Source organism: Danio rerio, chromosome 18 (genome assembly GCF_052040795.2).
Source record: "Danio rerio strain M-AB ecotype USA chromosome 18, GRCz13ab, whole genome shotgun sequence".
Lineage (NCBI taxonomy): Eukaryota > Metazoa > Chordata > Actinopteri > Cypriniformes > Danionidae > Danio > Danio rerio.
In genome coordinates this window covers 14,486,888-14,503,010 of record NC_141038.1, presented here as the reverse complement: position 1 = coordinate 14,503,010, position 16,123 = coordinate 14,486,888, and the positions used below count along the sequence as shown (strand labels likewise).

General features: G+C 35.7%; 2 protein-coding genes across 13 annotated transcripts in view; one reads left to right on the top strand and one right to left on the bottom strand.

Moving 5' to 3' along the window:
- The window catches only part of klhl36 (kelch-like family member 36), a 41,374-nt gene extending 36,511 nt beyond the window's left edge, over nucleotides 1-4,863 (top strand). For 5 of the 10 annotated variants that reach the window (XM_087292027.1, XM_087292032.1, XM_087292028.1 and 2 more), the window contains 2 exons: nucleotides 2,069-2,233; nucleotides 2,472-4,863. In XM_087292027.1, coding sequence (XP_087148153.1) covers nucleotides 2,069-2,233; nucleotides 2,472-2,534 — 228 coding nt within the window. In that variant the 3' untranslated portion in view covers nucleotides 2,535-4,863. 10 annotated transcript variants of the gene reach the window in all.
- zgc:56622 lies at nucleotides 4,465-14,709 on the bottom strand. 3 transcript variants are annotated; one of them, NM_199737.3, is given in 10 exon segments: nucleotides 4,465-4,954; nucleotides 5,341-5,423; nucleotides 5,588-5,671; nucleotides 5,982-6,069; nucleotides 6,310-6,422; nucleotides 7,927-8,043; nucleotides 8,145-8,222; nucleotides 9,515-9,631; nucleotides 9,724-9,894; nucleotides 14,449-14,709. In NM_199737.3, coding segments are annotated over 10 exon segments (975 nt in total). In that variant the 5' UTR covers nucleotides 14,539-14,709; the 3' UTR covers nucleotides 4,465-4,920.
- Nucleotides 14,710-16,123: the final 1,414 nt, after the last annotated feature.

Sequence of the window (16,123 nt, the reverse complement as noted above, 5' to 3'; positions counted from 1 at the left end):
ACCCTATTTAGCAGTGCCCCTGCTCCAGGGTATGACTAAATGGTTGCATTTTTTTATTGAGAGCAAATGACTAACAGAATATTTAATATAAATTCATCCATCCATCCATACATACCTTTGTCTATTCATCAACCCATACAACCATGCATATTTTTGTCCGTCCATCCAGCCTTTCATCTATCCATATTTTGTCCATCCATCCATCCATATCTTTGTGCATCCATCCATATCTTTGTCTATCCATCCACCCATTTGTCCATCCATAGTTTGTCCATCCATCCATCAATCCATCCATCCATCCATATTTTTGTCCACCCATCCACCCATTCATCTATCTACATTTTGCACATCCATCCATTCTTCCATCCATCCATCCCTCCATTTCTTGTTAGTTAGTTTTTTGTATTAATACAATTATATACCCATCCACCCCTTCACTTACCCACCCACCCACCTATTCATCCACCCACCCACCTACCTATTTATCCACCCACCCACCTGTTCATCCATTCATATTTTGTCCATACAATCAATTCTTGTGTAAATAAAATTAGATATCCTTATATATATATATATATATATATATATATATATATATATATATATATGTATATATATATATATATATATATATATATATATATATATATATATATATATATATATATATACATACATACATACATACATACATACATACATACATACATATATATATATATATATATATATATATATATATATATATATATATATATATATATTACATTAAAATTATGTTATATATCCAGTTAATTACAATTTTAATTAGAAACAAAATGAAAAACCCATAAAACAGTGAAAAGAAAATACAAAAACAGAACAGATTAATAAAAATAAACTAGAAGCAAAATGTAATTCTAAATATTAATGCATATATTAATGCATATTATAATATATAATATTATTCAAACTAAAATAACTGAGACATAACCTATTTTCAGTTTTCAGAAATAATACCTTTTCAGTGTTAAGTATATATATATATATATAGATTCATTAAGATTAATTTATATATAATACAGTGCTTAGCATTATTGAGTACACCTCATTTGGAAAATTAATGTTTTTATCCATTTCTCAGTAAATATAGGCAACATATTTTTTCCATATTTAAAAATTGAAAGATATTACAATTAAATTCAAGCCAAACATTGCAAATACAATTTCAACCTACAATATTTCAACACATTTTTAAATTTTAATTTTTTTGCTTCTTATATTTTTTTCCTTTTTAAAATTTGTATTTAATATTTTTCTATACCTTATAAATTTTGGCGTACAAATTTTTTGGTCCGTTATCTTAAGTTATTTTGTTAGATAAGCTCCTGATTTGGTTTCAGTACTGACTAATCTAATATACAGTTGAAGTGAGAATTATTACCCTTGGCAAGGAAAGTTTCACAGTATGTCTGATAATATATATTTTTTTTTTCTGGAGAAAGACTTCATCGTTTTATTTCAGCTAGAATAAAAGCAGTTTTTAAATTTTTTTAAACCATTTTAAGGTCAAAATGATTAGCTCCTTTAATCTAGTTAAGTCTTTAAATGTCACTTTAAGCTGTATAGAAGTGTCCTGAAAAACATCTAGTAAAATATTATGTACTACTGTCATCATGACAAAGATAAAATAAATCAGTTATTAGAAATTAGTTATTAAAACTATTATATTTAGAAATGGGTTGAAAAAAATCTTCACTCTGTTAAACAGAAATTGAGGAAAAATTAAACAGGGGTGCTAATAATTCAGAAGGGCTAATAACTCTGACTTCAACTGTATACTGTATGCACAAATATAATATTGTATAGCTTCCTATTAAAAATATGAATTTAAAAGATAGATTTGTGACTTGTGAGGTGTGTACTTATATATATGCTAAGTACTGTAGATTATATTTATTTATTTTTTACAAAAGTAAATTGATATACACCCTATAAATTTCATAGGGTGTCCTAACTTTCACATGACTATTAACTCTATTTTTTGACAGAATTGAGCGAGTTTGAATGTTGATCTTTCCATTTGCAGGGTGCTCCTATGAACCAACGGCGTGTGGATTTCTATCTAGGAACCATGGGAGAGTGTCTTATTGCTGTCGGGGGACGCAATGATAGCGGACCTTTGTCTTCTGTCGAAGTGTATCATCCTGCTGATGACCACTGGACCTACGTTGCAGAATTACCCAAGTTTGTTGTGTGTTTTAGATATTACTTCCTAGCAATGCTAGGCAGTTTGTATGGAAATGTATTTTAATATGTACCATTTAATAGTACAGTAAGATATTTGATAATCAAAATAAATAGTTTTTATTCAGATTGGTCATTAAATTAGACATCTGCATGTAAAAGATCTAAATAAATGCTGTTCTTTTGAACTTTTATAACTTTGTGTTTATTATTCTAATAGAAAGTATTACTGTTTTCTTTCATAGATTCACATATGGTCATGCAGGCACCATCCACAAGGGCATCGTCTACATTTCAGGGGGTCATGATTACCAGATCGGTCCATACAGACATGACATGCTAAGTTATGACCCTAAAACTGCAGATGCATGGAATGAGTGCCAGGCCATGATCTTGGCACGAGGCTGGCACTCAATGGCATCTCTAGAGGACAGAATTTATGCCATTGGGGGTAGTGATGACCATGAGGACAGCATGGAGCGTTTTGATGTGTTAGAGGTGGAAGCGTTTGACCCGCAGACCAATCAGTGGACTATGATTGCTCCTCTCAGGTATGCTAGCAGTGAGGCTGGTTTAGCAGTGCTGAATAGAAAGATCTATGTTTTGGGAGGTTATAGCTGGGAGGCCATGGACTTTTCACAGGGCACTCAAGTGTTTGATCCAGACAAGGAACAGTGGACTTTGGGTCCAAATCTGCCAAAGCATATTGCTGGACCTTCGTGTGTGTGTCTTATAAAACCTGAGCTAATCGATAGTATAGACACTGAGTGAGACAAACATAGCTCCAATCAGGAGCAACATAAGTGATTGACTGGGTGTCTTCTTCTAAAGAACTAAACTATTAAAACTTGGGTTGTCAAGACAAAATCGATTGGATGCTTCTCAGAGCCTTTAAAAAAAGGTCAGAAGACAATACTGTGCTGTCAGGCCTTGAATAGAAGCATAAACTAACTTTGTAGGTTTTCTTACAGTTTTTTTTTTTTAAAGATGTCTTTGATGTTTGATTTGCATTTAAAACATCGTTTATTCAAAAAAGAAATCTGGTTAAAGGATATCAGCAGTTTGGAGAGTCAAGAAGCATATACAGGCAAAACAAAATTAATATGTGTGGGTTCTGATGATACATTGAGATAATATAAAGTGAAATGGTCAAGAAACTCAACAATATTTACAACATTACCTGTACACTGCAGCCTTAACAAACAGCCCTGAGCATGTTCACAGTTCATGAAACGCTTGAACTGTTTCAGGTAATAATCTTCTTTAAAGAGTAAAGAAAACCTTTAGGCGAAGTCTACCTCAGAGATTTTTTGTTAAAATACAACTTAAGTGTGCATGGAAAGCTGTGAGCAGAAGGTTGGGGAGTGGGTGTGGTGGAGCAAAGCAGGGGAGAAAGAGGAGAGGGTAACCGTCATCTGCCAGTGGCCCATACTGACTCTGACTCGTGAGGAAATGCTAAATTTTTATATTTAAAGAATACTTATTTTAACATTTAGACAGACATTAAGCAGATTTGAAGGGACAGAAGTGTCCTTGGCCACTTGAGTGTTTGAAAGTTGGGTCTCAGTGTTTGAATGCCGTGTCAATTTACTGACTGATCTGCTGATAGACGTGGCTTTCAAATACTCTACTGTCTGCCTGCATCCCTTGTAAACCTGTGATCATTAGAGCCCATCACTTTAGAGTCATATCAATCAATCAGCAGTGTTTAATAATCCTCTCAGCAGCGCTCAAAATGCAAGTGGGAAGTGCTGTAATCAGTACATATTTTTAAATTTAGTACATGCTCAAAGAGTTTGCCACATCTGACAACACGGCCCAACCTCCACCATGACCCATCATGAATGCCTAATTACTGTCTGTTTGGTCTTGCAACTTGACCAAACATTTCTTCTCACAGGATAACAAAACTCAGTCTAATGTCATCATACAGTGTACTCGAGTATGTCCTATGCTAAATCACCAGAAATGACACGGGCCCAATATAAATTTCAAACACAGAAGATGAAAATATGAGGGAAAGCTGAAATTTAGCTAGTTATTCCCTACAATTAAAGCTAACAGATGCTAATGTTGTCTTAAATGTTCAAGACACACAAATCTGTGCATTTAGTCCAGAGGTTCATGAACCTTTAATGTTCTAATGGAAAATAAGTTCATCTTTAATGACCAGAGAATGAGCAAATAATAGCACATTTAAATCAGCTAACAATCCCATTAACAACAATACCAGTCAGATTTTTAATTATTAATTTGTTTTATTTTTACTTTTAACAGGCAAGGACAATGATGATGTACAATATAATGTTACAAAAGATTTCTTATCAAAGTTTAGCTGTCCTAGTTGTCCTGAAAAAAAGTATCGGTGTTCGCAACAATAGTAATTAGTGCAACTGTTTCAGCATTCATCATTGTTTCTTAAGAACCAAATCAGCATATTAAAAAGGTTTCTATAAAACTCACCACATTAATAAATTACATTTTAAAATACATTTAAAGTATTATTTTTACATTTCTGTTATTTCAAACAGTATTTCACTGATCATTAACATTTGAATGTTATTGTATACCTTAATGCTTATCGTGTGAATCTAATATGCTGCATTTTATAGCAATGCATTAAAATCTCTTCCAGAAGTGCTTGACCATTGATTTTCCTATGTGGGTTCTTTGTCATCCAAGACTAACAGCATTTTACTTGAAGGGGTAGAAGTAATGTGCTTCCAACCTAAAGAGCAATAACACCATACTGTTAATTACTATCTTGGAAACACTGTTATTCCTGTTTGCAATCAGATCACTGTTTATGTACCCACATTAACTTGTGCAAAATTTTGTATTGTTTCATACAGAGCAGTTTATTTATTTTGACCTTTATTTCCAAATGAAAAGGTTGGAAGCAATATTGACTGAATTTTAACATCCCTTGTTTGATTTGGGATGTTACATTTTAAGCATAACTTAAATGCAAAATAAGAAAAAAAATCATCTTGAAAGGTTTATCGTTGCATATTATATGCTGTTTACATATGCATGACAATGTACTTGGACTGTTTTGTGTAAATGCCTCCTTGACCTTTACTATTAAAATAACTGAATTCAATATACTCTTACTCTGTTATGATGCAGGCCCTCCAGCCTCTATTCAAAGACTTAAGAGCATTCATATCCTCTTCATCCAGAGTGAAATCAAAGATCTGCGTCCACCCATAAAGTACACAAACACAACTGTTTATTAAGCTTATTGTAGCTTAATTTTATTTAGTATCATATGATATATCAGGATGAAACCATGAGTTACCAGCTGACAGCTTTAGGTGAAATAAATTAAATGTACAGTACATAATATTTGGAGGTTTACCTTTGTGTTCTCCAAAATATGGTGGGGTTTTACGCTCTTTGGGATCACTGCAATGTCCTGTTGAATGTGATAGCGCAAGAGAACCTGCAGGAGGATTAATTCAAAGATTAAACCCTTAAAATAAAACACATAATCTATGATAGCACTCTCTCAAAAAAAGCATTTATTTTTCTTCAACACAATTAAGAACCATTTTAGAAATCCTTAAATACCATTTCAGTACACAGTTCCTTACTAAACGTAATTGTGTAGTCTAACAATTTAATAATCCAAGGAAACATTTACTACTTTAAATAATGTATTATCTAATACAACGATTAAACTGATTTTAAATTAGAGTAGAAAAAAGTGGACAAAATATAAAAGGTTTCATTGGCATTGAGTAAATTATAACCTGGGCAGGAGTCCGCCTGTGCTTTCTGGCTACATCAACAACAACAGGATCCTCCAGCAGTCCCATTGGATCCTTGTCTCCTGTTTGGCTGCAGAGGTAAGATAATAAAAGTAGGTTATTGTAGTACAACCATGCTAACCACAAATTCACCATAGTTTAGCAACACTGACCATAGTTTAACAATGGTATTAGTAGTAAAACTGTGCTTATACATATGATAATCACACCAGTGTGCCTAAAACAAGGTACACTGCAATAAAACACATTTCATAAATAGCTTTGGTCAACTATAAGAGATGATAAAAAGACATATTGCTTTGAACTCAACAATTCTAAAGGTCTCCCAGGTGAACCAAACGGGCTATGGGCTGTTAAAGCAATGTTCTTGGATTTACAGTAGTCTATCAGATCAGACTGAACCAGGTACGGATGTAGCTCCACCTGTAGACACAACAAAATTGACAATATTATTAAGTTACCGAATATTTCTCATGTTTGAATATCTATATGTTGACTCATGGTTCGTATTATTATTCTTTTTTCTTCCAAACCGCATTTGTTGTTGTGATAGCCCTGCTAAAAAAACAGCTTAAACCAGCCTAGGCTGGTTGGCTGGTTTTAGCTAGTCAAATGGCTGGAAACCAGCCTAGAAATAGCCAAAAGCCCTCTAAAACCAGCCAACCAGCCTAGGCTGGTTTAAGCTGGATTTTTCAGCAGGGAAACCATTGTAAAACCATTGTAAAACGATGGTAAAACCATTGTAAAACCATTGTAAAACGATGGTAAAACGTTCGTAAAACGATTGTAAAACGATGGTAAAACCATTGTAAAACAATGGTAAATCCATTGCAAAACGATTGTAAAACCATTGTAAAACCATTGTAAAACCATTGTAAAACGATGGTAAAACCATTGTATCCCTGCTGAAAAAAACAGCTTAAACCAGCCTAGGCTGGTTGGCTGGTTTTAGCTGGTCAACCAGGCTGGTTTCCAGCCAGTTCTTAGCTGGTCAGGCTGGGAGATGACCAGCTAAAACCAGCTTGACCAGCCTAGCCAGGCTGGGAGCCCAGCCAAAACCAGCCATGTCCAACTTAAACCAGGCTGGTCAAGCTGGTTTTAGCTGGATTTAGCTGGTCATTTTCCAGCCTGACCAGCTAAGACAAAGCTGGAAATGGCTGGAAACCAGCCTGGAAATAGCCAAAACCCCTCTAAAACCAGCCAACCAGCCTAGGCTGGTTTAGGCTGGATTTTTCAGCAGGGAAACCATTGTAAAACAATTGTAAAACGATGGTAAAACCATTGTAAAACCATTGTAAACTGATTGTAAAACGACTGTAAAACGATGGTAAAATCATTGTAAAACGATAGTAAAACTATTGTAAAACGATGGTAAAACCATTGTAAATTGATGGTAAAACCATTGTAAAATGATTGTAAAACGATTGTAAAACCATTGTAAAACGATTGTAAAACAGTAGTAAAACGATTGTAAAACAGTTGTAAAACGATTGTAAAACGATGGCAAAACCATTGTAAAACCATTGTAAAACGATGGTAAAACCATTGTAAAACCATTGTAAAACAGTTGTAAAACGATTGTAAAACCATTGTAAAACGATTGTAAACTGATTGTAAAACCATTATAAAACGATGGTAAAACAATCGTAAAACGATTGTAAAACGGTTGTAAAACGATGGTAAAACCATTGTAAAACCATTGTAAAACGATGGTAAAACCATTGTAAAACGATGGTAAAACGATCGTAAAACCATTGTAAAACTATTGTAAAACGATTGTAAAACGATGGTAAAACGATTGTAAAACCATTGTAAAACCATTGTAAAATTATGGTAAAACGTTCGTAAAACGATTGTAAAACCATTGTAAAACCATTGTAAAACGATGGTAAAACCATTGTAAAACGATTGTATAACGTTAGCGCACCTGATTAACCGCCGGCGGGATTTTGGCGACAGATAACAGTCTGTCTATTTGCTCCATTGTAAAGTTCGACACGCCGATACTTTTCACCTTTCCTGTGGCTTTCAACGCTTCCATTCCCTGAAACAGATGACAGAACACTCTAAACACCTTAAGGACATTATTAGCAAGGTATTTACAATATGTTTAGTTTTTAATTTTAGCGCTAGCGTTAGCATTACCCTCCACACATCCACATAGTCTATGTCAGTTGTGAGGATCTTTCCATCCCTCTCTGGAAAAAGCTCATCACCCACTTTCTGTGTATTAATGTTAAGTGACAAACAATTAGAAAAGCTTAACTCAATACAATATGACTACAGTATGTTAGGTTAGGATAATTAGTAAAATAACTTTTGATACCACTGCTGAAAAATCTAGCTTAAACCAGCCTAGGCTGGTTGGCTGGTTTTACCTGGTCATCTCCCAGCCTGACCAGCTAAGACCAGGCTGGAAATTGCTGGAAACCAACCTGGAAATGGCCAAAACCCAAAACTCTCTTAAAACCTTTAGAGAGGTTTTGGCCATTTCCAGGCTGGTTTCCAGCCATTTCCAGCCTGGTCTTAGCTGGTCAGGCTCAAAAATGACCAGCTAAATCCAGCTAAAACCAGCTTGACCAGCCTGGTTTAAGGCGGGCATAGCTGGTTTTGGCTGGACTCCCAGCCAGGCTAGGCTGTTCAAGCTGGTTTTAGCTGGTCATCTCCCAGCCTGACCAGCTAAGACCAGGCTGGAAATGGCCAAAACCCCTCTAAAATCAGGCTGGTCGACCAGCTAATTTAAAACCAGCTGGTCGACCAGCCTAGGCTGGTTTAAGCTGGATTTTTCAGTAGGGTATGCTAGAAGCTAGAAAGACTGCAGATCATTGTATATGCTGTCATTGATAAATGTTCTGTTGGAAATGAATCTGGGCACTTAAAATGGACGAATGACGCTTTATTATTATTTCATAATTTGTTTGTTTGTTTGCTTGCTTTACTTATAGAGCACATTTAAAAACAACAGATGCTGACCAAAGTGCTTTACAAAAAGACTAGCATACAAAATCTATTCTTAGATTCTATGTAGGCCTTTATATGGACGTATTAGTTCATTTTAGAAAATGAATTTCTTATTGTGTGTTCTTATATTTATTTATCATTTACAGCAGTTGGTCAGAATAACAAATGTTTTAATTTGTTTTGTTTGAAAATAAGGATTATTTGACCAATTATTTATTTGTTGACTCTTCATAAGTAAAATGTTGTTAATAGATATGTCTGAAACATGGTCATTTCTGTTTTTTTTTTTTTTTTTTTTATGTAATCATATTCAAGTTCTCAAGTGGTTTCCTATTGTTTTTTCCTGTAGCTGAATAGCTATTTATGTACACACAATAAAATATTTTCTTTTCTTAATAAACAGATATAGATAAAAATAAGTATATGCTCTAATTATAATGCAAATATTTTAAGGATATTTTAGTATTTATTTATTTTATTTCTAATATAATATTCAGTAACTGATTTTTACATTATGATAATTTATTATTTAAATTATTCAGTGCTATAGTTACCTTTAGTCCGACAGGAAAGTGCACCAGGTACTGGTCCAGATAATCCAGCTGAAGGTCACTTAAAGATTTATTAAAGCAAACAGGAATATCTTCAGGAGCATGATGAGTGCCCCAAAGCTGGAAAAGAAAAGGAGCATTACATCTTATTCATGTGTTTACTACTTATTATAAAGTGTGTTTACATAGATATCATGATGATTTAAACTCACTTTACTGACTATGAACATGTCCTGGCGTCTGATAATACCCTGCTGTATCTTGTTCTGGATGGCCATTCCCACATCCACCTCATTCCTGTAGCAGAATGCTGTGTCTATGTGACGATATCCAGCTGCAATCGCTGCCTCGCAGGCCCTTTGACACATGTCTGGACCAGTGGACTGATCACAATGCAGTAAAACATTAATGTAAGTTCAAGTTGCATGAGATTATTACATTTTTAAACTTTACTGTCCCTGTCATTATCATTGTCATAATTACACACTTATATGTAGGGCTCAGCATAAATGCGTACACCCCATTTTGAAATTTTAATTAATTTCTCAGTGAATATAGTTTATATATTTTGGTACATTTGAACAAAATAGATTGATAAATAATGTTCATTCATTAATTTTCTTTTTGGCTCAGTCCCTTTATTAATCCAGGGTCGCCACAGCGGAATCAACTGCCATAAATTATATAATTATTAAAATAATATTTTTGTCACCAAACATCTTTAGAAATAAAAATATAATACATTTGAATTACATATATAAAACATTTAAAATACAATTTTTTTTAAATTATATATTTTTGGTTTCTCTTGATTTTAAAATTAGTTTTTTACATTTTTATTTAAAATTTTCCCTAACAGAAATTTGGGAAATTCGACTCATTTTTACATTTATTTTAATTCATAAATATAAATGTAATTAGTTTTTAATAGGGATATTATGATCAAGATTTTTGCAACTGATACTGAGAGAAAGAGCCTTACCTAAGAGAATAAATTACGGATGTTGCAAATATGTAAGTTAAAAGCAGCTTAACATTAAAAAATAGATAAAACAGATATGAAAAATTCTAAGTAATATTACTAACAATGCAATTTGGAAACATTGCTCATGCATTGAAGCGCTGCTGATGTATATCCTGGATGCGCTCGTGCATCTTCCTCTGGTTGTAAAGTCGTAAACAAACACTTGCGATTGGTTCCTTAGATTGGCTAGATCAGCAAGTACCGACCGAGTTGTGAAATTAGATTTTCGGCCCATATCAATCTCCGGCTGATTGATCATCCCTAGTAAATTTATTTACTTTTAAATTTACATAGAAATACAAATTTTTACAGTGCATCTGCACATTATTTCATAGCGATTCACTTTTTCCACATTTTTTATGTTACAGCCTTAAGGCTGATTTATACTTCTGCGTCAAACACCGGCGTATGCTACGGCGCTGACGCATAGCCCTTCACCGTGGCCGTCGCCGTCACTGACGTGCACCTATCAAAAAATGTAACTACACGTCGCAACAACGCATAGCGCAAGCTCTGTGATTGGTCGGCTTGGTAGCGCTGACGAGTCGGGGCGGGACCGAGAGCCGCGCGAATGGCGCGACCCCGATGTAGTGATTGTTTACAAGTGTGGAGTCCCGTGAAGGAGCTCCGGATGGAAAGTTTTGTTTACCTCATAGTTAAAGTTGCTGCACGTCCGCCGGTTTCTGCCTCAAAATGAGCGAGTTTGAGTCACTTGTCCAACCAGGAAGTGTTCAGGAAACGCAAAACAGAAGCGAAGAAACTCGACACAGAGGAACATTTACACCTCACTGCCATTTAGCGTTTCGGAAGTGTTAATGCAGACCAGCAGAGACAGCGCGCAGAAGTGTAAATGCACAGCTGCGCGCGTTGCCTGCGCTGTGAGTGCCTGGTTTATACTTCTGCGTCAAGTAACCTGCGCAACTCACGGCGCAGGCAACGCACGTGGCTGTGCATTTATACTTCTGCGCATACTTCTCCGTTGGTCTGCATTAACACTTCCGAAACGCTAGTGGGCAGTGAGGTGTAAATGTTCCTCTGTGTCGAGTTTCTTCGCTTCTGTTTTGCTTTTCCTGAACACTTCCTGGATGTACAAGTGACTCAAACTCGCTCATTTTGAGGCAGGAACCGGCGGACGTGCAACAACTTTAACCATGAGGTAAACACAGAGCAAAACTTTCCATCTGGAGCTCCTTCACGGGACTCCACACTTGTAAACAATCGCTCGCGCCATTCGCGCGGCTCTCGGTCCCGCCCAGACTCGTCGGCGCTAGCAAGCCGACCAATCACAGAGCTTGCGCTACGCGTTGTTGCGACGTGTAGTTACAATTTTTGAGAGGTGCACGTCATTGACGGCGATGGCCACGGCGAAGGGCTATGCGTCAGCGCCGTAGCCTATGCCGGTGTTTGACGCAGAAGTATAAACCAGGCTTTACGCCGGTCACTTGACGCAGAAGTTTAAACCAGGCTTTATTCCAAAATGTAATAAATTTATTTATTTCCTCAAAATTCTACACACAATACCCCATAATGACAATGTGAAAAAAAGATTTTTTGAAATTGCAAACTTATTAAAAATAAGTTGAAAAATCACATGTACACAAGTATTCACAGCCTTTGCCGTGAAGCTCTAAATTGAGCTCAAGCACATTGTGGTTCCATTGATCATTCTTGAGATGCGTCATTGGAGTTCACCTGTGGTAAGTTCAGTTGATTGGACATGATTTGAAAACGCATACACCTATCTATAAAAGGGCCCAGGATTGACAGTACATGTCAAAGCACAAACTAAGAATGAAGACAAAGGATTTGTTTGTAGACCTTTGAGACAGGATTGTCTTGAGGCACAAGATTGGGAAAGATTACAGAAAAAAATTCTGCTGCTCTGAAAGTTCCAATGAGCACAGTGGCCTCCATTATCCATGAGGGGAAGATGTTTGGAACCACCAGGACTCTTCCTGGAGCTGGCCGGTTGTCTAAAGCCTGGTTTATACTTCTGCGTGAACTGACCGCCGCAACTCACGGCGCAGGCAACGCGCGCAACTGGGCATTTATACTTCTGCGCACTGTCTCCGTTGGTCTGCATTAACACTTCCGAAACGCTAGTGGGCAGTGAGGTGGTAATGTTCCTCTGTCGAGTTTCTTCGCTTCTGTTTTGCTATTTTGAACACTTCCTGGATGTACAAGTGACTCAAACTCGCTCATTTTGAGGCAGGAACCGGCGGACGCGCAACAACTTTAACTATGAGGTAAACACAAAACAAAACTTTCCATCCGGAACTCCTTCACGGGATTCCACACTTGTAAACAATCGCTCGCGCCATTCGCGCGGCTCTCGGTCCCGCCCAGACTCGTCGGCGCTAGCAAGCCGACCAATCACAGAGCTTGCGCTACGCGTTGTTGCGACGTGTAGTTACAATTTTTGAGAGGTGCACGTCAGTGACGGCGACGGCCACGGCGAAGGGCTATGCGTCAGCGCCGTAGCCTACGCCGGTCTTTGACGCAGAAGTATAAATCAGCCTTAAGCTGAATGATCGGGTGAGAAGGTTCTTAGTCAGGGAGGTGATCAATAACCCGATGGTCACTCTGTCTGATCTCCAGCTACTTCTGTTGAGAGAAGAGAACCTAAGGTTTTCACTCATCATAGCACACGTGCTGCTGATGATGTGACAATAAAAGTGATTTGATTTGACCTTACAGAAGGACAACCATCTGTGCAGCAATACACCAATCAGGCCTGTATGGTAGAATGGCCAGACAGAAGCCACGCCCTGCCTGGAATTTGCCAAAAGGCATCTGAAGGACTCTCAGACCATAAGAAGCTAAATTCTCTGGTCTACTGAGACTAAAATTGAACTCTTTTCAGTGAATGTCAGGTGTTTTGTATAGAGAAAACCAGGCACCGCTAATCACCAGGCTAATACCATCCCGACAGTGAAGCATGTTGATGGCAGCATCATGCTGTAAGGATGTTTTTCAGCAGCAGGAACTGGAAGATTAGTCAGGATAGTGGGAAAGATGCAATGTACATGTACAGCAATGTACAGAGACCTCCCGAATGAAAACCTGCTTCAGAGCGCTCTTGATCTCAGACTGGGGCGACAGTTCATCTTCCAGCAAGACCCAAAGCACACCGCCAACATAGCAATGGAGAGGCTTCACAACAACTCGATGAATGTCCGTGAGTGGCCCAGCCTGAAAATGGCTGTACACAGTCCCTTCCCATCCAACCTGATAGAGCTTGAGAGGTACTGCAAAGAGGAATGGGCAAAAAAGACAGGTGTGCCAAAGCTTGTGACATCGTATTCAAAAAGACCTGAGGCTGTAATTGGTCCCAAAGGTGCATCAACAAAGTATTGAGCAAAAGCTGTGAATACTTCAGCACGTGATTTTTCCGTTTTTTATTTTTAATAAATTTGCAACAATTTCAAAAACTCTTTTTTCACATTGTCATTATTGGGTATTGTGTGTATAATTTTCAGGAAATGAATGAATTTACATGCACAAAATAAAATACAGTTAAAATTTATTTTATAAATAATGTTTACATATTATTCATAAATATATTCAAATTTATTGTGTTTATTTTAATAATTGTATTTATTTTATTATTATTTTCTCACATAAAATTAATATCAAACATTATATTTATGCAATAATTTTAGATCTAGATAGATAATAATATTTTCATAGAATTTCCAATAATTTAATGAAACTGATTAACTAAACAGTGTAAAATTTGACTGTTTGTTGACATCTTAAAAATGTGCCAACAAATCCCAGTTATGTTCAGGTAAATCTGATAATCCTATAAATGTTTAAAAGTCTCCTGATCATTCCGGATTTAACCTATAAGTAAATAAATGCATGTAAATGAAGCTATAGCATAAGGCCGTTTGTAGAATCATAACGCTACCTCTGGCTTCCATGTCCCAAGTCCCAGCAGTGGCATGAACGTGCCATCATTCAGTTCAATCTTCCTAGGCTTTTGAACTCCCTCCTCCATGAAAGACCGAGATGAGCAATGTGAAATGAGCTAAGTGGACTGACTCGTCTTTTCTGTCTTTTTTCTATATTTCTACCTCAAATCTTCCTCTCTGAAGACTAAGCAGAGCTGCCTTCTCTTTATCTGTGCAGTTAATCATTCATCTTAACAAGGAGTGTGTTTGTGTGTGAGTGCAGATCATTTGCCACTATTGTTCACATGTTTCCTCAAACCATACAGGCTGCTGGCACTGTTGTGAAGGTGACCTTTAGAGCTCATGTGACCCTCGGTTACTTCCTCCATGTGTTTGTGGGTGTAAATCAGGAAGTATGGTGGTGAAATGATTAAAAAACTGCTTATTCACTTTTGCTAGTATACTTTGTGACCTAAAGTGTGGAATAATTAAGACTTATTATAATTTTTCGTGTGCATTTGTTTGATAAAAGTCTGTAAAATATTAATTCTGTAAAACAGTCTATAAATATTAAAAAGCAACTAATAATAATACTGTATGCAATTGTTTGAAGGTTGTATACATTATATATGCTATTTAAAATTAATTCTGATCATCATTACTTCAGTCTTCAGTTCCAAATGATCTTTCAGAAATCATTCCAATTTGTTTATTTGTTGCTAGAAATTATTATTAATTATTATTTTGATTTTGTGAGATGTTTTGTTCACCAAGGCTGCATTTATTTTATTTGATAATACAGAAAATCTGAAAAATCATTAATATTGTAACGTAATATTGACTAGTTTCTTTTGGGAAGTACTTTCAGTTCATTCTTGTGGCAAAATTAAATTATCAGCATCAATATTCCAGTTATTAGTGTCACACTATCCTTTAAAAAAATAATTTTGATATGTTGATTTGATACCCAAATATTTCGTATTAATACACTTTATTATGTTGTGAAAAACAATTGGAAAGCTGGGTAAAGTCATGTCTTTAAATGAATGGATAATTGAATAAATATATAATTAAATAAAACCTTTAATTAGCATGGATGCATTAAATTGATAAAAAATGTAATTGAAGACGGTTTCATGATAATGCTGTTTTTACTGTATGTTATCAAATAAATGCAAACAAAACAATGTTCCTCGTTATTACCACTTGAGGTACTTTTATTCTGCAATTTATGCTTTAAACACTAGATGTCAGCATATAGACACAACAATTTTACATTTTTATATAGAAATAAAATGTGTGCATATTACATATATAGACATATCATATAGTCTGAGACATAGGGAGATAGACTCACATTTCACATAACACATTTTCTAAAAATGTGATGACTAAAAAAATAAAAAAATTAGTTATAAAATAAAATTGTATAATAAACTTTTACTTTTGTATTGATCTAATAGTTTTCTTACTTTTAGTTATGACAGTTTTACACTATCAAACATAATTTTTTTATTACAAAAATTAAATCTTGCACATAAAAGATAAAGGGGAACAAGAGACAAAAATACTGTATGTGTGTGTGTGTGTGTGTGTGTGTGTGTGTGTGTGTGTGTGTGTGTTTGTTTGTGTGTGTAATATATATATATATTTATAATTAGTCGAAATTGACATTCATAACCTATAGTTAAT